At 40.2% G+C, this 25,467-nt stretch overlaps 1 protein-coding gene and 1 long non-coding RNA gene across 6 annotated transcripts in view; one reads left to right on the forward strand and one right to left on the reverse strand.

Annotated features, from left to right (window-relative positions):
- Window positions 1-13,269, forward strand: part of LOC127444017 (uncharacterized) — a 41,054-nt gene extending 27,785 nt beyond the window's left edge. For 2 of the 4 annotated variants that reach the window (XR_007897742.1, XR_007897743.1), the window contains exons 5-7: window positions 10,467-11,634; window positions 11,755-11,912; window positions 12,115-13,269. This is a non-coding gene — a long non-coding RNA (uncharacterized LOC127444017). The remainder of the gene's footprint in view (window positions 1-10,466; window positions 11,635-11,754; window positions 11,913-12,114) is intronic. The other 2 variants (XR_007897745.1, XR_007897744.1) reach the window with 2 other exon arrangements.
- LOC127444014 (ephrin type-A receptor 6-like) overlaps window positions 8,752-25,467 on the reverse strand; it is a 220,984-nt gene continuing 204,268 nt past the window's right edge. The window contains exons 14-18 of one of the 2 annotated variants that reach the window (XM_051703148.1): window positions 18,849-18,998; window positions 18,118-18,311; window positions 16,761-16,910; window positions 10,651-10,759; window positions 8,752-10,374 (exon numbers count right to left, since the gene is read on the reverse strand). In XM_051703148.1, the coding sequence (XP_051559108.1) occupies window positions 10,339-10,374; window positions 10,651-10,759; window positions 16,761-16,910; window positions 18,118-18,311; window positions 18,849-18,998 (639 nt within the window). In that variant the 3' untranslated portion in view covers window positions 8,752-10,338. Of the gene's footprint in view, window positions 10,503-10,650; window positions 10,760-16,760; window positions 16,911-18,117; window positions 18,312-18,848; window positions 18,999-25,467 lie in introns of both variants that reach the window. The other variant, XM_051703147.1, reaches the window with a different exon arrangement.

Genomic DNA, 25,467 nt, shown 5'->3' on the forward strand with positions numbered 1-25,467 from the left:
TTTCTTGATATCGTGGCGCAGACCACAAAACTTTTTGTGATTCTACTTTTTGTGATCATTTGGATTCTACTCTATGAGTTTTTTACCTTAAAGCACTATGGAGGAAGTGAAACATCTCAAATAGCTAGACAGCTGAACTTTCGAACCACCACTGACGAGGAAAACAGCTTACAACTGTTACATATTCCCTGTTTTTTGTATTGACTTTTATGTTGAAATTCTTGTTTATTTCCCATGTTCCTGTTTCCTGTTAGTTTGTAGTCCTTGTTTTTTGTATTGAATTTTATGTTGAAATGCTTGTTTAGTTCCCATGTTCCTGTTTCCTGTTAGTTTGTAGTCCTTTTGTAGTTTCATTTTATGATTGGTTTTCCCCTGATTGTTTCCACAGGTGTTGCTCGTTCCCTTGTTTGCCCCTGTGTATTTTGCCCATGTTTTCCCTGTTTCCTTTGTCAGTTGTTCTGTACCTGGTTCCCTGTGTTTTGTTTTCATTTTTATTCTGAGTTACTTTGTTCATCTTTTGTTTCCATTAAAAGTTGCACTTAGATCCTCCATCCTCACCAGCCTTGTTACAACAACATTGTGTCATGCGCGAAAATAAAGGTTTTTTATTAAATACACATCATCACCCTTACTAAAATTCAGCAGTTCTTGGCGGTGAAGAAGCAGACGGAGGTTTTACAACATATCCTGCCCCGGCACGGCTTAAGACCCCGCACCCTGTCTGCTCGTCACCAAGGGCGTCCTCCTGCAGCAACAACACTGGCTCCGCCGCAGCCTGCCCCTGTGCGCCCAGCTGTGGCACAAACACGACCACACGGGATTGGTTCCAGTGGACTACGGGGACGAGATTCCTCCTCCCTCCTCCTCGGCCAATCTTATGGTGGGTGGCAGGAGCCAGGTAAGTGCTTCGATGTCCCTGGACTCAGCACGGCCATGGGGCTCGAGTCCCCTCGACGTGGCACCTCGAGCTCTGCTCTGCCGCGAGGCCCCACCCACCGGTACTTCCGACATGATCATTCCCTTGGTCCCCCTTGCCCGGAGTTTGGGCGCATGGCTCGCGTTTTCCAACCCGTCGCGATAACGGACCTGGACCGTCCGACTCGGCTACACGATTCAGTTCGCTGATTCAGTCCCTCTCCACTCTGAAGGTGTATATAGCCGCTATTTCGGCTCATCACGATGCAGTAGATGGTAAGTATTTGGGGAAGCACGACTTGATCATCAGGTTCCTGAGAGGCGCTAGGAGGTTGAATGAAACAAACTCATTGACTATTTATACACAGACACTAATTGCAATTTAAAAAGCCACAGGTGTGGGAAATTAACCTTTAATTGCCATTTAAACCTGTGTGTGTCACCTTGTGTGTCTGTAACAAGGCCAAACATTCAAGGGTATGTAAACTTTTGATCAGGGCCATTTGGGTGATTTCTATTACCATTATGATTTAAAAAGGAGCCAAACAACTATGTGATGATAAATGGTTTCATATGATCACTATCCTTAAATAAAAGACAGTTTTTTTGCATGATCAGTCATATTTTTAAAATCAATGCCAAAATTTCACAATTTCTGCCAGGGTATGCAAACTTCTGAGCATAACTGTATCTACAACATATATTTCAAAATACTACAAAAATGTCAGTTTTCATGCAACCCCAATTCCGAAAAGTTAGGACACTATGAAAAATGCTAATAAAACAAAAATTTGTGATTTGTAAATTGTAATCACCCTTTGCTATATTGAAAGCTCTACAACTACACATTATATGATGTTTTACCCTGTGAATTTCATCTTTTTTTTTCTTCTTTTTTTATGTACAGTAATTCAAATCAGATGATTGCAACATGCTCAAAAAAGTTGGGACAGTCAAGTGTTTACCACTGTGAAACATCACCATTTCTTCTAATAACACTTATTAAGCATTTGGGCAGTGAAGACACAAGTTTGTTAAGTTTAGAAATTTGAATTTTCCCCCATTATGTAGGTCTTTAGCTGCACAATTGTACAAGGTCTTTATTGCCGGATGGTGTGCTTAATAATGCGCCACACATTCTTAATTGCAGACAGGCCAATCTAGCACCAACACTCTCTGCTTACACAGCCTTGCAATTGTAATCCGGGCAGTATGTGGTTTGAAGTTGTCCTGCTGGAAATTGCAGGGACGTCCCTGGAAAAGACGGCGGATGGCAGTATATGTTGCTCCAAAATGTGTACAAATCTATCTGCATTCATGGTGTTCTCACAGATGTGTGAGTTACCCATGCCATGGGCACTGACACACCACTGGCCCATACAGAAACTGGCTTTTGGACTTGACGCTGAACAGCTTGGATGGTCCTTTTCCTCTTTGGCCCGGATAACACAACAGCTGTATTTTTCAAAAACTTTTTGAAATGTGGACTCTTTTTACCAAAGAACAGTTCCACTGTTCTACTTTCAGAATCAGAATCAGAATCAGCTTTATTGCCAAGTATGCTTACACATACAAGGAATTTGTCTTGGTGACAGGAGCTTCCAGTGTACAACAATACAAAAACAATACAAAAACAGCAGCATCCTTCTAAAATGAGACCAAGCCCAGAGAAGTCGGCAGCACTTCTGGACAGTGTTGATGTAGGGCTTCTGCTTTGCATAGTAAAGTCTTAACTAGCATCTGTGGATTCAGCAGTGAATGGTGTTGACTAACAAAGGTTTACTAAAGTAATCCCAAGCCCATGTTCATGATATACATTACAGATGAATGATGTTTGACAGTGATGTCTGAGCGATCAGAGATCACGCGCATTCAGAAGTGGTTTTCACCTTTACGCACTGAGATTTGACCAGATTCCTTGAATCTTTTAATTATATTGTACACTGTAGAGGGTGAAATGCCCAAAATCCTTCCAATTTGTGTTTGGGGAACAATGTTCTCAAATGTTGGATTATTTGCTGAAGCATATGTTGGCAAATTGACCAGGCTGTTTTTGGAGGCTCCTTATAAATTATACAGTAATATCATGGCTGCCACCACCAGTATTACCATGGCATTACTACTTTTAGTTTAAGTATTGCCTGGTAATACTACTTTTCTCTTTTTTTAGCTCTGGTAGTTCAAAATAAAGTTCACATATGTGATCCAGTCCTGACTTTACATTTCGCGTTGTGTTTGGAATCTTTGTGATTGGTAAAAATCAGTTGGTTGCCCTGCGCAGCTGCTTAACTGAATGTGCTGCTTCAGAGGCTGTATACAATTTCCCGCCCGGGAATGTGCATTTGTAGCCATCGTTTGTTGGTTTTACATTATTTTTCATTTCTTTTCTCGGCATACAGCGTGGGGAAAGTGAAGACACCTGAAGATGCTTAAAATAAAAACTGATTGAAATTTAAAAATGAAAGAAGACATTGATAGTATTTTATTCAGTAATATTTAAATTTGTTTTGTAAATATTGAAACAAAGAGCTTACTAACTAATTCTTTTTTTTGTTGTAATTAACATTTTTTATTGATTCAAAGAAAAAAACACAACAGAGAAAAACACAACATACACACCGAATCAACATTTTACTTTTAACCCTCACTAATATACCTCTCCAAACACCAAACACCAACCCCACCCTAACCCCAACGAAACACCCCTGTGGTCACATAAGTTAATACACACACAAACAAATAAACCAAAAAATAAATAAAAATAAAAAATAATGTTCACTCATTAGGTTTAATGATTCTAATCTTCACTTAACTTACTTGTTTTGAACATTTACTTCATCTGACTTAACTATTTACTAACCTGTTCAAACTCTCACTGCTGGGTGATGAGATACCAGATTGTCTCTGCTTGTTGCTTCTGTCTGTTTGCAAAAACACCACATACTCATTTGGACCTGACATCTTACTGCACTCATTAAATTTTATGTTTGCAATTGTCACTTTTAGGGGTGGGCGATATAAGCAAATATTGTACTGTGAAATTCTAAACACTTTTGGTTAACTATATATCGTGATATATAAATTCTTTATGGAAAGTGATTACACTTCTGAAAGAATCATGTTCCTTTTTGATTTAAAACATTGAACAGAGTAATGGTAGAAATTCCATATCCACTGTGTCCAATTAAAGGACTTAAATAAAATATAATTTTTAATAATTAGTTAGTAGGGAGGCTTTTGGCTAGATATATAAAGCAGAGAGAGTCTTTTTCTACCATTCCCTCAGTGAAATCTGCTGGTGGTGAAATTTTTACCTCATTTAGCCATTGATATTAAAAATACTTTTAAAGAATTCTATCTTGATATTTATAGTTCCACGTCTTCGTCTACTGATGAAGATATTAGAAACTTTGTGGAACCATTAGATCTCCCTAAACTGAGGACTGAGCAAAAACATTATCTTGATTCTGAGTAACCTTGGAGGAGCTTGACTTGTTAATTAAGGTCCTGCCTACAGGCAAGGCTCCGGTGCCAGATGGCTTTGCCGCTGAATTTTTTACATCTTATGCTACAGAACTGGCTCCACTTTTGTTAGAATTTATACAGAATCATTAAAGAATGGAAAGCTTCCGCCAACCATGACACAAGCCTGGATCAGTCTGATTCTTAAAAAGGACAAAGATCCAAGTGAGTGTAAGCGTTACAGTCCAATTTCCCTGATCCAGCTAAATGTTAAAATTTTGTCAAAAATTCTGGCTAACCGATTAAGTAAAGTTATGACATCTCTTATACATATAGATCAGGTGGGGTTTATTTGGGGCCGCAGCTCTTCTGATAACATTAGCGTTTCATCAATATCTTGTGGTCATTGGCAAATGATCAGACTCCGGTCGTGGCCATCTCACTTGATGCTGAAAAGGTGTTTGATATGGTAGAATGGGATTATCTTTTTAAGATTTTGGAAATGTATGGGTTTGGGAATACTTTTATTGAATGGGTTAAATTACTTTATATATCTTATATATATATATATATATATATAAACAGCTGGTATATCGTAAGTGAATTCATATAGACAAGAACACACAGGCTTAATCATTTTAAAAGCTTAATTTTATTTAAAATATAAAAGCTTGTATATTTATTTTAATTGAAAACGTTATATATATTACAATGAAATATAGGCTACTATTGATTACAAAACGATTAGAGACTATAAAGATGAATACTCTCCCTAAGTTTATTTTCCATTTTCATAATCTACCAGTTAGTATATCAAAAAGTGTTTTTAGACAATGGAATAAACTACATTGTAAATATATATGGGATAATAGGAAACCTAGAATTAGTCTTAAAATTCTTAAGTTGTCAAAAAGGCTCAGAGGACTAGAATTCCCAAATTTAATAAATTATTATAAAGCTGCCCAAATTCAACCTATATTGAATTGGATGAAGGAAGAATCTAAAGTGAAACGGAGGAAGATGGAAATGTATCAAATGGGGGAACCTATTAGTATATCCCTGTTAAAGCAACACATTTAAATTAATAGATAATAATTGTATTAATAGTGCTTTTAGAATTTGGTTAGAAAAAATACAAATAGTAAAATTAAGAAAGATATAGTTAATTTACAAGAAACTGCTAAAGATCCTGATTTCATGCCAAATTATTATTAGATAATACATTGAAGTTTTGGGCAGATAGAGGTCTGAAAAGATATCACCAACTGTTCACTGATAAAGGAATGGATACCTTTTCAAACCTAGCAAAAAAGAATGAGCTTCCCAATTCACAATTCTTTAATTATTTGCATGTAAGATATTTATTAACAGAAGTTAAAGTTAAAGTAAAAAAAAAAAAAAAAAAAAGGAAATGCATCCATTAATAAATTATATAATTGATACATGCAATACAACTAATCCAATAAAAATTGTATTAAAATTATTATTGGAATTTTAAAGAGTGCACTTGAAAGAGATATACAGGACACTGAATAAAATTATATGTAGGTGGGAGGATGAATTAAAAATAAAAATTAATCAGCAAGACTGGGAGAAATATCATATAATACATTCTATACTGGTCAGTCCAGTGTTTGCAGGGAATATGTTTGGAAGATACAAATGAGATTTGTATCATGAGACAAAAGGGGATTGTTACAGTCTAAAACAGGCTAATTACAGTCAAATTCTGTATGAGTGCTCTAAATTGACAAATTATTGGAAGTGATTGGACTAATATTTAATAGTTAATTTAATATTTAACTGCACAATAGAAATACATCCAAAAAATACTTATTTTGGGTAAAATGCCATTGTCCTTAAGAAATAAAACTGAACAAAATATATTTAGGGTAATCAGAATAGCAGCTCTGAAACAGATTACAAACAATTGGCTAAAACCAGAACCCCCATAATTTCAAAGATGAAGAGGAACGATTTAGGAAATATACCAAATGGAGAAAGTAACATTTACAATGAATAATAATGTGAACATAAATGGGATTTGCTTAAAAATATTATAAATTAATTTAGACTGTTTCCTTCAGATTCTTGAATTTTAAACAAAATTAGTTAAAATACGAGGTATGATGCCCTATCTCATTTAATATGTTTAAACAAAGGAGGTGATGCCTTAACTTTTCTCCAGTTTATTTGAAATAAAATATAACATGTACATTAACAAATTACACATGTTATTTATAGAATATGTTGTGAATGGTTATTTGATATGGTTATTCATTATAGCATCGTGTTTTTTTATTTATTTTTTATTTCTCTTTCTTGATGTACAATTTGTACATTGTTTTTAGTAAAAAAAAAAAAAAAAGCATAAAAAAGCCTACTATTGATTAATTAAAAAGTGAGCACCTGGAATACTGTATGCAAAAAATTGGTACGCAATAAAAGACGTATTTTGTGTACTGCTTATATTGCTTATTGCTTATAGTATTATAACTTAAAGTAAAATACTTTATGTTCATCCCGAGTCAATGAAAGAAAGAAGGGGTTTAGGTGGCATTCACCCCTTCCATAGCAATCTTGAGCTTTTAATATTTTAATAATGATTTTTTTTTTTGCAGGTATCATATTAATCCATTTTACTGGCTGTTTTATAGATAGCCTAATATAAACTCAGCAAAAAAAGAAATGTCCCTTTTTCAGGACACTGCATTTTAAAGATAATTTTGTAAAAATCCAAATAACTTTACAGATCTTTATTGTAAAGGGTTTAAACAATGTTTTCCTTGCTTGTTCAATGAACCATAAACAATTAATGAACATGCACCTGTGGAATGGTCGTTAAGACACTAACAGCTTACAGATGGTAGACAGTTAAGGTCACAGTTATAAAAACTTAGGACACTAAAGAGACCTTTCTACCGACTCTGAAAAACACCATAAGAAAGATGCCCAGGATCCCTGCTCATCTGCGTGAACATGCCTTAGGCATGCTGCATGGAGGCATGAGGACTGCAGATGTGGCCAGGGCAATAAATTGCAATGTCTGTATTGTGAGACGCCTAAGACAGCACTACAGGGAGACAGGAAGGACAGCTGATCGTCCTCGTAGTGGCAGACCACATGTAACAACACCCACACAGGATCGGTACATCCGAATATCACACCTGCGGGACAGGTACAGGATGGCAACAGCAACTGCCTGAGTTAAACCAGGAATGGACAATCCCTCCATCAGTGCTCAAACTGTCTGCAGTAGGCTGAGAGAGGCTGGACTGAAGGCTTGTAGGCCTGTTGTAAGGCAGGTCCTTACCAGACATCACTGGCAACAGCGTCGCCTATGGGCACAAACCCACCTTCGCTGGACCAGACAGGACTGGCAAAAAGTGCTCTTCACTGACGAGTCGCGGTTTTGTCTCACCAGGGGTGATGGTCGGACTCACGTTTATCGTTGAAGGAATGAGTGTTACACTGAGGCCTGTACTCTGCAGTGGGATCGATTTGGAGGTGGGGGGTCCGTCATGGTCTGGGGCAGTGTGTCACAGCATCAGCGGACTGAGCTTGTTGTCATTGCTGGCAATCTCAATGCTGTGCGTTACAGGGAAGACATCCTCCTCCCTCATGTGGTACCCTTCTTGCAGGCTTAACCTGACATGACCATCCAGCATGACAATGCCACCAGCCATACGGCTCATTCTGTGCATGATTTCCTACAAGACAGGAATGTCAGTGTTCTGCCATGGCCAGCGAAGAGCCCGGATCTAAATCCCATTGAGCACGTCTGGGACCTGTTGGTTTGGAGGGTGAGGGCTAGGGCCATTCCCCCCAGAAATGTCCGGGAACTTGCAAGTGCCTTGGTGGAAGAGAGGGGTAACATCTCACAGCAAGTACTGGCAAATCTGGTGCAGTCCATGAGGAGGAGATGCACTGCAGTACTTAATGCAGCTGGTGGCCACAACAGATACTGACTGTTACTTTTGATTTTGACCCCCCCTTTGTTCAGGGACACATTGTTCCATTTCTGTTAGTCACATGTGTGTGAAACTTGTTCAGTTTGTGTCTTAGTTGTTGAATATTTTTATGTTCCTACAAATATTTGCACGTTAAGTTTGCTGAAAATAAAAGCAGTTGAAAGTGAGAGGACGTTTCTTGTTTTGCTGAGTTTATTATGTTTATATTTTCACAAATATTTATGCTATGGCTGAAGAAATACATATGAGAAAATGAAAAGCAATTAAATTTTAAATAAAATACAACACTATCTGCTGAAAATCTACATTTTGATTCTCAAATAAGTAATTTATCATGAAGAGTCAATTTTGTGGATTTCTAAGATTTTTTTTTTGTAAAGTGTGCTTTAAGAGATATGGGGGAGTGACTTGATTGCATCAGAGATGTCATTTTACTCACAGCTGATTCATTCAGCATCTATTACAGCCATCTGTAATCCAGAACGAAACCGGAGCAGGTTAGCCATATTGCGTAAATTGCTTTGGCGATGAACACCGCTAAAAGCTGGCCAACTTTCATGGTGCCTAAAACCTGGGGTTGAGGCAAACTAAACTAAAACTTACCTGGTTAGCCACCGAAACCGTCTTCATGGTACAGGCCACAGGAAGATTTTTTGCTGTGCATAGTAACAAACGTGTTTCGGAAATTGCTGTGGAGGTTTTTATTGCTATTTAATATATTGTGGAGGAAATTAAAAAGGACAAAAGGGGGGCCTTTAGTCTGTACCCAAATATTTTATAACATAAAACCACACTGTAGTCCATATAAAAATAAATCTGTGTTTTTGTTTGTAATAGGCTCATTAAAACACAAATGTATCTATTATCTTTTATTTTTACAAACACTCAGTCTATATCACCTTTATCTCTCTTTACTCTTTATAAATTATAAAAAATAATGTACAATTAGATTACTATGAACAATACATTATGACCTGATTAACCAGAGTTTTCCTTTGCCCTGCTTGAAGTAAGCACTCTGTTCTCTTTCACTTATGACATTTGCACTTTGCAACTTGAAGTTTGTAATGTGGTCTCGATGTCCATGTGAACGTGTTCAGATACAAAGAGCCAATTGGTGGATGGGGCAGATTCTCAGCTAATGAGCATGTGATAGAGTAGTGTGCATTTGTACGTCTGTGTGGAAGCCAAAGGGACTGCTAATGTGTATGACCAGCTACAGAAATCATGTGTGTATTAAGGCCCTGCTGTGTTGGAATAAATACTTGCCAACATTCAGATTGCAATGTTTTCATATTTTCTATATGAGTACATTTTACAGCAAACTGTTACCTCAACAATTCCTCACTACAGTAGTTTCATAGTCACAAGGCAATCTGATAAAATATCAGAGGTGTCTATGATACTGTACACCATAGCAGACTGAACAAATGTGTGCAGTTCTCAAATCTTGGTCTGAGTGGATTTTTATAAGTTTGTTCAATTTGACTGTGGTGCACAGGAATAAGAAAATGGCTTACAGTCTTCTGAAAGGTCAGACTTTTACCACCTAGCTGACAGCCTGAGGAAGTCTGTGGTTTTGTTGTATTTTGTTGTTGTGGTACTCCCTACCTTGACTCTTTTCTTGGTTTTCTAAAGACTGCACATATTGCTTAGAAAAACAAGCAAAACCATATACAATCAAAATGAAACAAACTAACACACATACATATAAATATCAGGATAAATATCAGATGTGATAAACAATGTATAATAGCCATTAAAAGCTGAAGACATTCAACAGATCCATAGTCTCTCGTTATAGAGGCTCAGGAAGAAGCTCGATGAATAAACCAGAAAAATTTCTTAAGACACAATCAATTCAATACATTAAAATAGCAAATATACTATTAAAAGTTCTCAGATTTCGAGTCCAGTCAATCACAGAAGTTGCAGGATGATTGACAGATGACATCTTCATAACAATGGAGTGGTGCCATTGTTCCATAGTTCACTGTGGTTCCTCCGGGTAAATCATCCAATTTTCCTGTTACACACAGTTCATCAAGAAGACAAACAATGACATTTAGCATCTTTCTTCAAGGTCTTTGAGGTTGCTTTCTTGTGTATGTGTTTCAGCTGGAAGTCTTCATGGGATTCTGACAGAAACTGAGTCTGTGAAGCACCACTCACGTTAAGTTCATTCAGGCCAAGACCTCAAGGCTCTGTGTTGTTTGCATGTGTTTGTTTTTCTGGGGTGCGGGGAGGTACAAGGATATGCATTTGTGTGTGCATGTGTATGTGTATATGTGTATTTTCATACATGGAAGCCACTGTGCTGAGCATGGAGAAACTGCAAACGTAGTGCCTGTATGCTGCTCACTATCCTTCTCTGGTGGCCAATCAGAGACACTCCGATTCTTCTCACATCACTGTTGAGAAAAGAATGGCTGTGAGACATCTGAAACTGTGTAATAAAACTGGCCAATTCAAGAGATGTTTCATTCACAGAATAAATGTAATATACTAAAATATCATACAAACAATTATATCTGATGAGTTAAAACTAATATATATATACAAGTTTCTGAATTTTCATTTATAGAATTGTCTTAACTGAAAAGAGCTTTAACCACTCCTAAGGGTGACTTACAGTAGAACAGTGGTTTTCAACTCGTTTTGCTTCAGGACCCAGATATACTAGACATCAAGTGGTGACCCCACATAGTACAAAAACTGTTTATCATACAAAAGTAAACAAAAATGGTCTTAAAATCAAAAACCGAAATGTATGAATTGATTTATTATTAGTTTCTAAATATGTCTTTAATTTTGATGGTTTCATACTCTCAGCAGCCACTAATTAACTGCACAAAACCATGCTTATCCTCATTGGGATTATGGCAATATAGATATTAGAGTCTGGCCTTTAAGTATCTCTCCCTCTCTTTGTGATTCCTTCCTCCTTACGCCTGTTTGCAATCAGTCATTAGTGTGGAGGTAAGGTACACGCCTGTTTTGGTTTCTGTTCTTGTTGAAGTGTTTTGTTAGTGTCACTGACCAGTGTGTTTTTAACAATTTGAATGCTGGAGTATATGTATATGTGAAGTCTGCTCTCCTGCCACTACTTAGGCAACTTGTGTACTTATGGTGCATTCCATTTGTACTCGGAAGTTGGAAATTCTGAGTTCCCAGTAGGAACTTTTATCTGGAACACCCCCTCAGGTCGGAGTTCCGACTCGGAAACTTGGAGGAACCGCAACAACCCCGACTTCAGAATCCAAAATGGCTGCTCAGCGCATCTACAGTAAGTGAAACAGTAGTAATATATTGATTATTAGCACTTCTGTTTGTCTGTGTCTCAATAAACTCAGTGGTGCACATAGTACTATCCAACCTCTATCTGTGGACATGATACTTCTTTTAGGTGGACTTCATATTTGTTCTGTAGTTGTTTGTATTCCAAAAGAGCAAGCATAACAAAGGTTTGCCTGGACGTGTCCATCTTGGTTTTTCGACTTGTGTACTGGAACGCAGTCAACTCGGGTGTGACATCATTCCCAGCTCCGACATCTGACTTACGAGGTAAATGGAACGCACCATTATTCTACTTTTTCTTTCTTCAAAACTTTATTTTGTGCTTCTGATAGTCATTACTTAGTTCTATTTGTTTTCTTTTTTTAAACTCTGTCTCTTTTAGCTATTTGGATTTGTGTGGGTACTAGCTAACATTGTATTTGAATGGTGAATATCCTTTTTTAATGTGTTTCTACTTGTTTCTTTCTAGTTTGAGTGGAGTCATCAGTTGGAGAGACTAGTCCCCTGGCGATGGTTGCTTTTATTGCACACTTTATTTGTTTTTGTTTTTTTGGTTTGATTGACAATGTTACATGGTGTGTTTTGCCATGTATGCACGTGTGGGGTGCTAGTCTGTAGCACATCCTACAAGTCTGTTTCTACCCGGTAAGACTCTGCTCTGTTTTTAGTAGTTAAATCTGGTTATTTTATTCTTGTGGCAACTTCTATCCTTTTGGAATCATCAAATAATGATTGTGATAGAATTTGTTTTTTCCACAGACTTGTCAATTCCCTTTTGTTTAATAAAGTTATGATTTGAGTTGGAACTCTTGTCTCAGCCTATTAATACACAAATGAACATGTGTGACCTTTTGGTTGGTGTAAACCTAAATATTTCCCTGGGTGCAATTCCCAGGATGGTGAGGATCCTGTTAAACTGTATTTCCAATTTCAAAATGATTTTAGCAGTAATTGTAATTGTTGTTACCAAGAGCTGTTTGGGCCTTTTTCGACTTACCTTCTGTTTTGCAAGTGCCTGGTTTAGTTGTGCAGGCACTGCAACAGTGCCATCTTTCTGTCCCAGGAACAGGAGAGTAAAGTCTGACCAATTGCTTACGCCAGTCATGGTCACAGGCACACCGAGCAAAATATGAACAACTACAGTTCTATAAAGGTGGAGCTTCTGGCCCTTAAGTGGGCAATGACTGAAAGATTTTGAGACTACTTGCTTGGGCACAAGTGCATCATTTATACTGACAAAAACTCTCTCAGTCACCTCTCTTCTGCTAAGTTGGGAGCCATGGAACAAAGATGCGGAGCCCAGCTCACTACCTTCGATTTTGAGATCAAGTATCGGTCAGGTAAAGTTATTCATAACACAGATTTGCTCTCTCACCAATACTGTCCTGATTGTAGTATGGTGGAGAACATACTTCCTAGAACCTCCATTCCCATGTTCCTGAAGCAAGCTCTTGGCAGTGGGCTGATGGTTCAGGTGATGCAAGGTGTTATTTCTCTTTTGCTATGCCTTTCGGATTCAGAGCTGATTGCTTTGCAGGAATCTAATCCAGTCATTGGAGAGGCATTAGTGTTCTGAAAGCAGACGAGGCACCCTGTGCCAGAGGTGCGGCAGCTTTCCCATCCAGTTCTCAGCTTAATCGTGCTTAATCATGCTAGCTGGCAGGCTGGCCAACAGAGAGTTACAGTAGTCTAGTCTTGAAATTACCAGAGATTTGACCAGGAACTGTGCAGCATATTCAGACAAGAAAGGTCTGAATTTCTTGATGTTATAAATCTCGAATCTGCAAGACCAGGTGGTTGATGAGATGTGGGCATTGAAGTAAAGCTGGTTATCTACCACCACTCCCAGGTTTCGGGCTGTCCTGGTTGGCCTGTTTTGGTTTCTGTTCTTGAAGTGTTTTGTTAGTGTCACTGACCAGTGTGTTTTAACCCTTACCAGCCGGAGCATTTAAATTTGGGAACAATTATTCCCATGGTTCCTTTCTCAGTATCTTCACCGTTCACCGACCAATCACCGCCAGATACTCATGACATTATAAGCTAAAAGCACATATGATTGGATAAGGGGTTACTGGGCATGAATAATAAATGTATCGTCATCAGCGTCATCCTCCATCCTCCATCTGCCTGAGCGGAGCCAGAGAGGATACACCGGGAGATTACCTCCAGTGCTGGATTTACTGCTTCAAATTAAAAACTGAGGCGATCTTTCGAGGTAAGACAAGTTATTTAACATGTGTTGTCAATATTGTCTATTGAAAGACAAAACCTTTTAGTTACGAAGCATTTATTTGTAGGAGTAACGCTAGCTAGTTTTTTCCTGGAAAAATTTACGTGACCATCATCGGTGAGCCTCTTATGGACCACCTAAAAAAAAACGCCAGCAGCTCTTTCAGCCTAACCAAAATCTTGCAATAGATGAATGTATGGTCAAGTCTAAATGTCAGTCAGAATTTAAACAATACATGAAGGGCAAGCCTACTCGTGGGGTTTTAAATTATGGGTAATTGCAACATCAGACTCAGGGTATACTCTCGACTTTAATGTTTACACAGGTAGTCATAATGGGTGTGTCACTGACTTGGCCACCAAAGTAGTTGAATCGTTACTGCAGCCATTCAAAGACCAGGGCCACAATGTTTGGTTTGACAACTTTTACACGTCCCCAGTGCTTATGGTTAAGTTGTTAGAGATGGGAACTAATGGGACATGCAGGGTGAATCTTAAACTGTTTCCTGCAGAATTTAAAGACATCAAAAGATGGGAACGCAAGACAGCTCGTGGGGATATGAGGTGGTGTAGGATTGAGGGGAATATACTTGTAATTCAGTGGAAGGACACACGTGCAGTTACATGCCTCTCCAATTTCCACAATGCGAATGGCTCAACAGAATTACTAGGTTTGTAAAAAATGATGGCGACTGGACAAAAGAAGTAGCCCTCCAGCCCACTGTCATCAGCGATTATAACAAAAACATGGGCGGTATTGACAGGTCAGACCAAATTATAAAATCTTATGACGTCCTACAAAAAACTCAGAAGTGGTGGAAGACTCTTTTGTTCCACTTCATAGACATTGCCGTCGTCAATAGTTTCATATTATTTAAGGAATGGCAACACATTCATGTGGCACCAGGGGATGAGCATAGACCGGTGAACTTAACCCAGATAGATATCAGAGAAAACCTGTCTCGTCAGCTAGGAGGTATCGATATTCCTGCAAGTTTCCCTTTGCATACACTAAAGCCTGTAGTCCCTCCTTCGTCATCACTCCACACAGCCCATGTCCCTAAATTTGAAGAGTCCTCTAAGAGATGTTGGCTATGCTATCAGAAAAGCAGGACTGAATATAAAACTAAAGTAGCTTGTTGCGCTCTGGAATGTAATGGCAAAAGACTTTGCTTGGTTCGCGATAGGAACTATTTTCAGTCTTGGCACCCAGCTGAGTGTGACCAGCGTGACCAACCTAGGTTGGGCTGTGTTTACTGGTGTTGTTGTCCTCCCCCTCCCCTCTTTTCTCCCTTTCTTCTCTCCACAGGTATTGCAGTTGTTGAGTATTTATGAATTTATATATATATTCTGTTCCTGCACTCTTTATTAAAAATGTATTTACTGTAGATAGTTCGAAAGTTTGATTTTGTATGTTTTGCTGTGTAATTCATGTGTAATTCTAATGTTCAAATTAAATAAAGTGTGTGTTTTATTGAACACATAAAATGTATATTTCAGTGTATGTGTCCTTCAATTTCAATTTATCATTACAGGTGCTCAAAAGGAGTATTTGAGGAGTGGTCATGTGAAATGTATCTTAACATTCTAAATGTTTGTTTTATTCCATTTTCCCACTAATCACTAGACTGGTCATAACTTTTAAACAACAGATTATATTTCTAATCTGTCTGCTATTCTACATTGCTCATAAAATTATGTATATTTCCTACACTCTAAGTTTCCCTCTAGCTTGTAATTAAAATGGTTGAAAATGCAGTTGTCTGATGAAGTATGGTGGCCGGAGAAGATTTTTGTAAAAATTGCTGTGTGAATTCTTATTGATAAAGGATGATTAGCCTTAAATAATCATACATATATTTATATCATTTGATAGCCCTATTTCTTCTCTTCAATATGCTATATAGAGTTCAGGTGTGTGATGTTATATGAATATGAATGTAATATGAATATTGATATGAATATGAATATCATATTCTGGCACAGAATGGAATTTTCGGAATTTTGGGCTCAGGCTTTAAAGGGTTAAACAGGTTGAATGCTGGAGTAAATACCAGTGTTGCTGGGAATTGCTCTTAACTTGTGAGTTTATCATATGGTATGTTTTGACTCAGGCTTTTTCCACACACATGCTGTATTGTGGTTGCAACATTTTGTTTTGATTTTTAGCATGGCCAGTTTCAACTGCTGGTCTCACTTTGCTCTAAAACCTCTGTTCCACCTTGCGGGTATGCAGTGCCTATAGAACTACAATAAACAATACTTTTGGTGGGTTGCACCAATAAGGATTAAATTAAGCAGAGTTTAGAGCTAATCAAGGGTTTGTTGATTCAAGTTTTATTTTAATTTGAGTTGTGTTGCACCACTTAATTTTAAATATGGTTAAACAAATCAGAGATTAAACATTTAACCTGTGATTAAAACCTTCAACTGTGATTAATTTTATCCGCCATGACGGATTCTGAATTTAGCTGTAGATCGTTAGTACACAGGGCCGATCAAGCATGTTAAGAAACTTAACACAAGTTAACTTGTATGTAATGTATTCTGGGACATATTTTCTTTTACCTTGCATAGTTTTGTTATAGGTTTTCGATGATGAGATCAGGTCACACAACCTGTCTGTGTTAGGGTTTATCTTCTACCAAGTGAGAAATGAATTTGTGCCAAAATACCATAGAGTTTGTTTTGATGCACAGCCTTTGACATCAACAAACTAAAGATATGAAAAAAATTTTTGATAAGCCTATTTATTTTTCTATCCTTACTATACATGATTATATGGTAAATTGCATTTCCTGTGACCCATTTCTGGGTCGCGACCCAACGCTGACCTAGAAGATCAGTTGTTTTGAAGAAACAAAAAGTATTCTTAACTCCACTCACTCAATACTCATAGTGGAGATGGAATCCAGAGTGGTGTACCCTGCTGCTATGAAGTTGTTCTTGTATTGGCTCATTTGAATGGAATCCAGCCAATCACCAATGGATATGAAGAGAGGGTAATCTGGCATATCCTCAGGGGATTCTGGGAAGCTGTTTAAACATGCAGCACATACTGTACATGAAATAACAAGATACAACAGTTTGGCACACAAGCAAGCTCTGAGGTTTACATTCCATTTAAAGGTTCTGTAAGAGATCTTTTTATTAAATGACATGCATAAAACATGTAGAATATCACAACTGTCCCTGTAATGGAGAAAAGATGGCCATGATCAGATCGTTTGTTTAACCAATCAGAAGACTTTCTGCCTGTCAATTATTGTGTGCATTTACAGGGTAGCCAATATACTTTATGTTCGCATAAGTGCCGGTACGGTGTCCTGCTCCTGTGAAACGCTCAGGGTCAGACGGCGAAAGGTTCAGAGGACGCTCCCCCCTCCATCTGCTCCAATAAAATGGTCTCTAGTGTGTGTGTGCATCTTTGGAGTGCGGCATTTTGGAAAGCGGGGTCATGGCTAATTTTACGGATAGTCTGGTGGAAGTTCCAGAACAGCTCAAATCTCTTAGCACCTTAAACCCCTTCACACGTGAATTTTTCCTGTACTGACTAATCCCCCAGCGTGAGTTCTTTAATGTGTGCTGTAATTAAAAATAATGTCACCTTCTCTTCAGAGCAGATGCACTTGAGGACAGATTATATATTATCAAACATATAATGGGATTTTGTACTTTTATAATGATTGATTATGATAGATAAGATGTGATTGTGAATGCGATTGCCGGCTATGTGTGCAACCACATTGTTTACATTGCAATGCAGCATGGGATTATGAGTTCGTCAAGCATAGAAGGTTCTAAAAACCTAGCCCGTCCACTTTGTTGCACCGGAAGTGGTGAGAATGACTGACGGACGGAATGGGAGAAGACTCAAGTGGACTAACTAGTTTATACATTCTTTGTTTGATGTAAGAAAACAGCGCCACATCGCAGCACGAATGTAGATCGCACCGGCTTGATTGTACGCCTCTGAGCCCAGCCTAGTTTAATCACACCGGTTTGATCTTACATGCAAAAGAGTTAATAATGTTTTCCAGAAGACAAGTGACAACAGTTCATTGTTGTTATCTGCCTCATAATGAACCAGGTTTCAAACCAGCAAGTAAATACCAACATTTTCATTTTGAAAGTTTGTTAAATTGATGATGGTTTTGCTATTTAAACTTAGCTGTCAGTAATGACATTCAGTTTGATTCCAGGAGTAAGCAACTAAAATGTGATTGTGATCATTCTACAGTACCTATTTACATCCTCTACCAGTGTGAGCAGGCTGCTGGGATTGCGTATCAGCTTGTCTAGAAAGCTGACCACGTCATTAAAATGTGGTCGCCGACTGCGTTCCTTCTGCCAGCAGAGTAGCATGAGCTGGTGCAGAGCCACGGGGCAGCCCATGGGTGCTGGCAGCCTATAGCCCTCCTCTATTGACAGGATTACCTGTGGGAGGACACACAGAACGCTATTGGCATATAGATTCTACAAAACCATTTTATTAATGTTTGCACATGGAATTTTAGGGATGCCATCAATGGTTGTAGCATATGAAATATTTCAACAAATTACTGAATCTGTTACTCTTTTCAGCAAAACAGTTACACATAAACCCAATGTTTGGGTGTACTGATCAGTTGGTAAGAACATAATTAATAAACTAAGGGCAAAACAAGGGGTGCATGTTATACTGACAGAACCATCTGGCAGTGGAGACATCTTGCTATGATTTTGTTGTCTCTGACCTAAGTGCAACACTTTGGAGAATTATTGTAGTAAGTAATATAACTTAATCTAGAGAATCTTGTTTCAATTCCATATGTCATAAAGTGAACAATAATACCTGGAAGTAAAGCTCTCCAAATCTCTCTTGGGCACTAGAGCAAAGTCTAATTTGGAAAACACACATTGATAACACAAATCCTGCCTTATAGGGCTTCATTGTCCCGAACTTGTAGAATTAGAATAGACAAAGTTACTCACATCTTGATTAGACATCTCCCAGTAGGGCCGCTCCCCATATGACATCACCTCCCACATGACAATGCCGTAGCTCCAACCATCACTGGCTGAGGAGAACTTCCTATATGCAATTGCCTCTGGAGCTGTCCAGCGGATAGGAATCTTACCACCCTGGAGAAAAAACAAAACAAAATAAACTTCTTTTAATCATAATAATAAGTAACCAATCACTTCAAAAAGATATGCTGATTGCTTGTTATGTAACAGTGAAAAGTGATTGAGCTTTTCTCAGAAATGTAATATAGGGGAAAGAGGCTAGTTGTCACACTTTTTACTCAAGTGACTATTTCTCATGGTAGATTTATTTTTGAATGTCAATTTCTTTATAGGCACATACTTTTAGGTCTTGACAACAAAAAAAGTTATTGAACATGTCTACCATTATTGCTCAGGGGGGAAATAATAGTTAATTGAACACAGGATGACTTTTTGTGGGATACTGCTGTATATGGGTTAAGTTGTCATATAGGAACTTGTAACTAAACAGCTAATAAAGCCTTTTAACTATTGGGGCAAGGTTTTACACTTTATGTGTTTTAAATATTTTAAATGTGTACAATTTATTAATTTACTAAATTATTAAATTTTTTATTAAATATATTTATTACAGAATTTGTTGGCCATAGTCCTTTATCACAGTCCATATAGTAGCTATTCAGTCCAGCTCCGAATAGTAGCGTAACTAAACATCCGCCCATCGATCTCTCTATGGACGATCGTAATATTTTGAAATAAATTAAGCCAACTTGGATGCACTTGGCAGTAAACATCATACATTTAATTGTTTCTTTGGATTAACACAGCACTTCACCATGTGCTATCTAACACTTTAATGTTTAATAGTATCTAAGCGAGGCGATTATCAGCGCAAAGTTTTCCCAGTTCACGAGTGTGACAGTAACCCAGACTCGAAGATGGTGATGAACCCAAATGCAGGTATTTATTGGAACAAACACAAACACAGACAGCAATTAGCAGGTGAGTGAAGAATGAGCAGATCGATTCAGGAACAGACAACAGTACTTGATGGTGGTTATTGCATTTGCAGGTTGAAGTATTACTTGGGCTGGAGAATCACACTAAGGGAAGGAGATGCAGGAGAGGAGACTTGGAATAAACTTCGGAATAATGCTGGAGAGGAATCGTCGAGGGAGCACGCTGGAATGGTGTCTGAAGAGTCAGGTAAGTAGAAGGTAAGTGAGTCTGCATACTGTGATGATACCAGACGAAGAATGAAGGGAGAGTGGAGTGTTATATAGAGGAGCTGATTGACACGGTGATTGGAGGCAGGTGAGGGTGATCAGTGTTCGGGGGAGCGGGAAGGTTGAGTGTTTGTGGCGGGAACGTCAGGTGGATCTGTGACATTACCCCCCCCCCACGGACCGCTCCTGAGGGACGAGCTTCCCGACGCCATGGCTGACCCCATCCATGAGGAGCTGGATGGTCTGGGAGAGTGTTGTGGAAGTTGGAGAGTAGGGACGGGTCCAGGATGTCATCTCGGGGTACCCATGATCTTTCCTCAGGACCATAGCCTTCCTAGTCTACGAGGTACTAGAGGCGACCCCTGCGGCGGCGGGAGTCCACGATGTCATGAACTGTGTAGACGGGTCTGTCTTCCAGGATTTGTGGCTGGGGCGGTCGTCAACTGGATCAGGTTCTGAGGAGTGAGGAGAGAGAGAAGGATAGTGAGGTTTCAGGAGGGAGTTGTGGAAAGTAGGGTGAATACGGTATTCGGGGGGAAGCTGGAGTTGGTAGGTGACAGGGTTAATTTGTTTAGTGATAGTGAAAGGACCAATGTTTCAGGGACTTCGCTTTTTGCATAGCAGGTGCAGCCGGATGTCCTTCGTGGAGAGCCAAACTTTCTGCCCGGGCTGGTAAATGACAGTAGATGATCTCCGGGCATCAGCAAGGATCTTCTGGCGGCACACAGCCCTCTGCAGGGAATGACTCCAACAGTTCTGGCGGCGATGACAGAAGGTTCGGAGGAAATGGCTGATCTCCTGAATCTTCCTCTCCGTCTGCCCGTTGCTCTGAGGATAGTAAACAGAAGAGAGGTTGATGGTCACTCCCATGATGGAAAAGAAAGCCCTCCAGACTCTGGAGATGAACTGGGGACCTCTGTCTGAGAAGATATCTTCGGGATTCCCATAGTTTCTGAACACATGGTTAAAGAGGGCTTCAGTGGTTTCTAGGGCGGTGGGAAGAACTTTGAGGGGTATCAACTTGCAGGCTTTGGAGAAGCAGTCAACAACCACCAAAACACAGGTGAATCACTCAGAGGATGGCAGGTCAGTGATAAAGTCGACCCCAAGGTGTGACTAGGGTTGGCGTGGGATGGGTAGCGGAAGGAGCTTGCCAGCCGGTAGTTGTCGCAGGGTTCGAGACATGGCACATTCCGGGCATCCCTGGATGAACCTTCTGACATCTTTGTCCATGCACGGCCACCAGAACTGGTCCTGAATATGCGAGAGGGTCCTATTGGTCCCAGGGTGGCCAGTGCCCAAGGAGGAGTGGACGGAGTCAATGAGTGATAAACGTTGAGAGGAGGGTACAAAGGTCTTGTTGGCAGGACAGCCCGGCGGAGCAGGTTCAGTGGCGGTGGCTTCAGCGATTCTATTGTCCAGGGACCACTGGATAGGGCTAACAATTACGTGAGGAGGAAGGATGGTGTCCAACTTCTTGGGGCTTTCTTCAGGAGCGTAAAGACGGGAAAGGGGGTTGGCCTTGATGTTCTTGTCCCATGGACGATAGGAGATGGTGAAACTAAAACGTGTGAAGAAGAGGGCCCATCTTGCCTGGTGAGGATTTAGATGACGAGCTTCCTGAAGGTACTCGAGGTTCTTGTGGTCAGTTAGTACCAGGAAGGGGTGTTGGGCCCCCTCTAGCCAATGCTGCCACTCTTCCAGGGCCAATTTGACAGCCAAGAGATCCCGGTTTCCGATGTCATAATTTTGTTCCACCGAGGAGAGTTTTCTAGAGAAGAAGGCACATGGATGGAGCTTAGATGGTTTCCCCTGCTGCTGAGAAAGGACGGCTCCTATAGCATTAGTGGAGGCATCCACTTCCACCACAAAAGGCCTGCTAGGATTGGGGTGGATGAGAAGTTGAGCAGTGGTGAAGGCCTCCAGATGTTGGAAGGCGTAGGAAGCCTCGGAGTTCCAGGTCAGAGACTTGGGTTTGGGTTGAAGAAGGGAGGTTAAGGGAGCTGTGAGAGAGCTGTAATTCCTGATGAAGTGGCGATAGAATTTGGCGAAACCCAAGAAGCGCTGGAGTTCCTTGCTGGTAGTAGGAATGGGCCAGGATCGCACAGCCTCTACCTTCCCCTCGTCCATCTGGATACCCTCAGGGCTAATGTTGTAACCTAGGAACTGGAGGGATGACTGATGAAAAGAACACTTCTCAGCCTTGAGGTACAGGTGGTATTCCCTCAGCTTTTCCAGCACTAACGCGACGTGTTGACGATAATCGGTCTTGTTCCAGGAGTACACCAGAATGTTGTTGATGTAGATGAGGACGAATCGATGGAGGTACTCATGGAACACCTCATTCTTGAAGCCCTGGAACATGGAGGGGGCGTTGACCAGGCCATACGGCATCACCCGGTACTCGTAGTGGCCGGTTGGTGTTACAAAGGGTGTCTTCCATTCATCTCCCCTCCGGATTCGAATGAGGTTATACGTGCTGCGCAGGTCCTGCTTGGTGAAGATGGTAGCTCCTATCAACAGTTTCAAGGCAGCCGGGATGAGGGGAAGTGGATATCGGAACTTTACCGTTATCTTGTTGAGGGAGCAGTAATCAATACAAGGCCGGAGACCTCCATCCTTCTTCGCCACAAAGTAAAAGCTCAAAGCAGCAGGGGATGTGGAAGTTCGGATGTAGCCCTGGTTGAGAGCCTCCTCAATGTACTCCTCCATGGCCTTCTGTTCAGGGATGGAGAGAGGATATATTTTGCCACGGGGCACTGGCTCACCGGGGAGAAGGTCATCGCACAGTCCCAAGGTTGATGAGGAGGAAGTTGAGAGGCATGGAGTGGGCAGATGATGTCCTGGAAGTGGGAGTAACAGGATGGTATTTCCACAGAGGTGGAGCTTATTGGACTCTCGATGGAGGTGGAGTTGAGACAGAGAGGAGGAGATTTCTTGGTGATGATTGAGGGTCTTGGAATGGGAAGATTGGGGAAACAGGAAGGAAAGCACTGGGAGCCCAACTTCAGGATGTCGCTGGTAGACCAGGAAATGATGGTTGAATGCAGTTCGAGCCATGGCCGTCCCAAAACATGTCAGTGGTGGAGTTCTCCAAAACCAGGAGGGTGATTGCTTCATGGTACAGACACCCGACTTGAAGTGTAATGGGACCCACACGGAATGACGGATCACACCTCTGCCAATGGGTTTGCCAATAATGGAGTGAATTCTTAGATTGGGCTGACATGGCCGCGGATGGACCTTGAGTTGGTGACAGAGCACATCTGAGGAGTCATATATATATATATATATATATATATACATACATTTAAAGTGTACAGAGATTCTCTCTAAACACGCATGGAGCAGCGGGAGCGCAACTGATGGCACTGGCAAGACAGACAGTCTGACTAAGCTGATCCACCAATCAGAACGTTCATTTCAAACATGATTGGATATTTGCTAACCAATCATATTTACTGTTTCAGTAAGGGGCAGGACATTTCCAGCATCTAATGCACAAGGAGTAACCATAATTTGCACTGTAAATGTATTTCCCTGCTAAACGTAAATATATGTATATACATTTAAATTTAACTTATGCAATTAAACTTTGTAAAAATACTGCATGTTATTGCACCCCTGCTAATTTTTGATGCTCTTTTTTTTTTTGCCTTTTACTGCTGTCACTGGTGCCTTTTTCTTGTGATATCAAATAATTTAAATGTATATTTCTAAGTAGGAAATCAATTTCACTATACATAGAAAAGCACATAACAGTACACAAATTAAACAAATAACCATTCATTCTTATGTAGGCTATATTGTAATACAAGATAATGTGTTAACGTGAACATTACTATACTCATATTAGCTACAACTGCATAAAAGTTTATTGCGTATTATGAACTAGTTTATTAGTTAGAGCAATTATAATGTATTAACAATTTTCATAGTAGCCTAATAAAAGGAACATTAATGACACCTATTAATTTAAATATATATTTAACATCAAGTTAACATATCATTGTTCTTAGTAGTGTACTTGTAACAGTATAAGGATGGGCAAGGAGGAGGTGGGAACCGGCTGAACAGTAAACACAAAGTTTATTAAGAAACTCAACATAAAACAAACATAAACAAACACAGACACACATGCAACGCGGCCACGTGCATCTCTATCTCGAACTGGCGCCTCTGGCTCCCCTTTATCTCACTCTCCCACTGATCATCTGATTTAGCATTGGCCGTGCATCATCACGGCCCGGCCACACCCTCCTCCTCATCACACTCCTCCCCCGCCCGATTCAGGCCGGGGTGCCACCGGTCTGACCAACTCCCTCCCCATCTCTGGAGGGGAAACGCTGCCCTTCTGGCCATTCTGTCAGCTGGTGGTCCACCCCGCCTTGTGTGAACCTGGGGGAGAGACAAGGGGAGGTGTGGGGAGAGGAAAAGGGCAAGCGGAGACACAGAGAGAGAGGAGAGAGAGAGAAGAACTTGCTCGCTGGCTCCCGGACGTGCTGTCACCCAGTCCTCAACTGCTCCTCCGCCCTCTGGTGGACGCCAGCTCGCTCCTCCCCCAGCGGACAGCAGCGAGTCCTCTGGCCCCTGGCAGATGGAACCGCTCCTGCCCTTCTTCGGCAGACGGCAGTGGTTCCTCTGGCTATCGGCAGCCGGCAGCGATCCCTCTGTCCCCAGGCAGATGGCCGTGGCTGCTCCCCTGGCGGATGGCAGTGGTGAGGACTCTGCGACAGCACATCCCTCCTCCCTCCCGGGTTTTGACACCACTGTAACAGTATAAGGATGGGCAAGGAGGAGGCGGGAACCAGCTGAGTAGTAAACATAAAGTTTAATAAGAAACTCAACATAAAGCAAACATAAACAAACACAGACACACATGCAATGCCGCATGCGTCTCTCTCGCTCTCTCTCTCGAACTGGCGCCTCCGGCTCACCTTTATCTCGCTCGTCCACTGATCAGCTGATTCTGCTAGAAACTTACCCTGATATACATTTTGTACGTTTATGTGGGACTATAATTCCAACAGTCTTTTTTTTTTTTTTTTTTTTTGAAAAAATAAATTTCTTACACTTTTTACATATGTACAGTATATAAATGTAAATTAATTTTAGAGATCGGGTGCATGTGTTTTTTTTTATTTATTTTTTATGGGTGGTCTTTCATAAAATCACAGTATACCCACCTCTTCAGACACTACTACACCACTGCTTCTGGTGTAAATTCACACTAAAATAACAACATATCTAAAAGTGACATTTCTTATTTCTTATAATTGTGTGTAATTGCTGTTAATAAGTAATTAAAAAAAAATTGTTAACCATGGTTTTACTAAAGTAATATTGTAGTAACCATGGCTTGTTTTGGACTGAAACCA

Source organism: Myxocyprinus asiaticus, chromosome 7 (assembly GCF_019703515.2).
Source record: "Myxocyprinus asiaticus isolate MX2 ecotype Aquarium Trade chromosome 7, UBuf_Myxa_2, whole genome shotgun sequence".
Classification (NCBI taxonomy): domain Eukaryota; kingdom Metazoa; phylum Chordata; class Actinopteri; order Cypriniformes; family Catostomidae; genus Myxocyprinus; species Myxocyprinus asiaticus.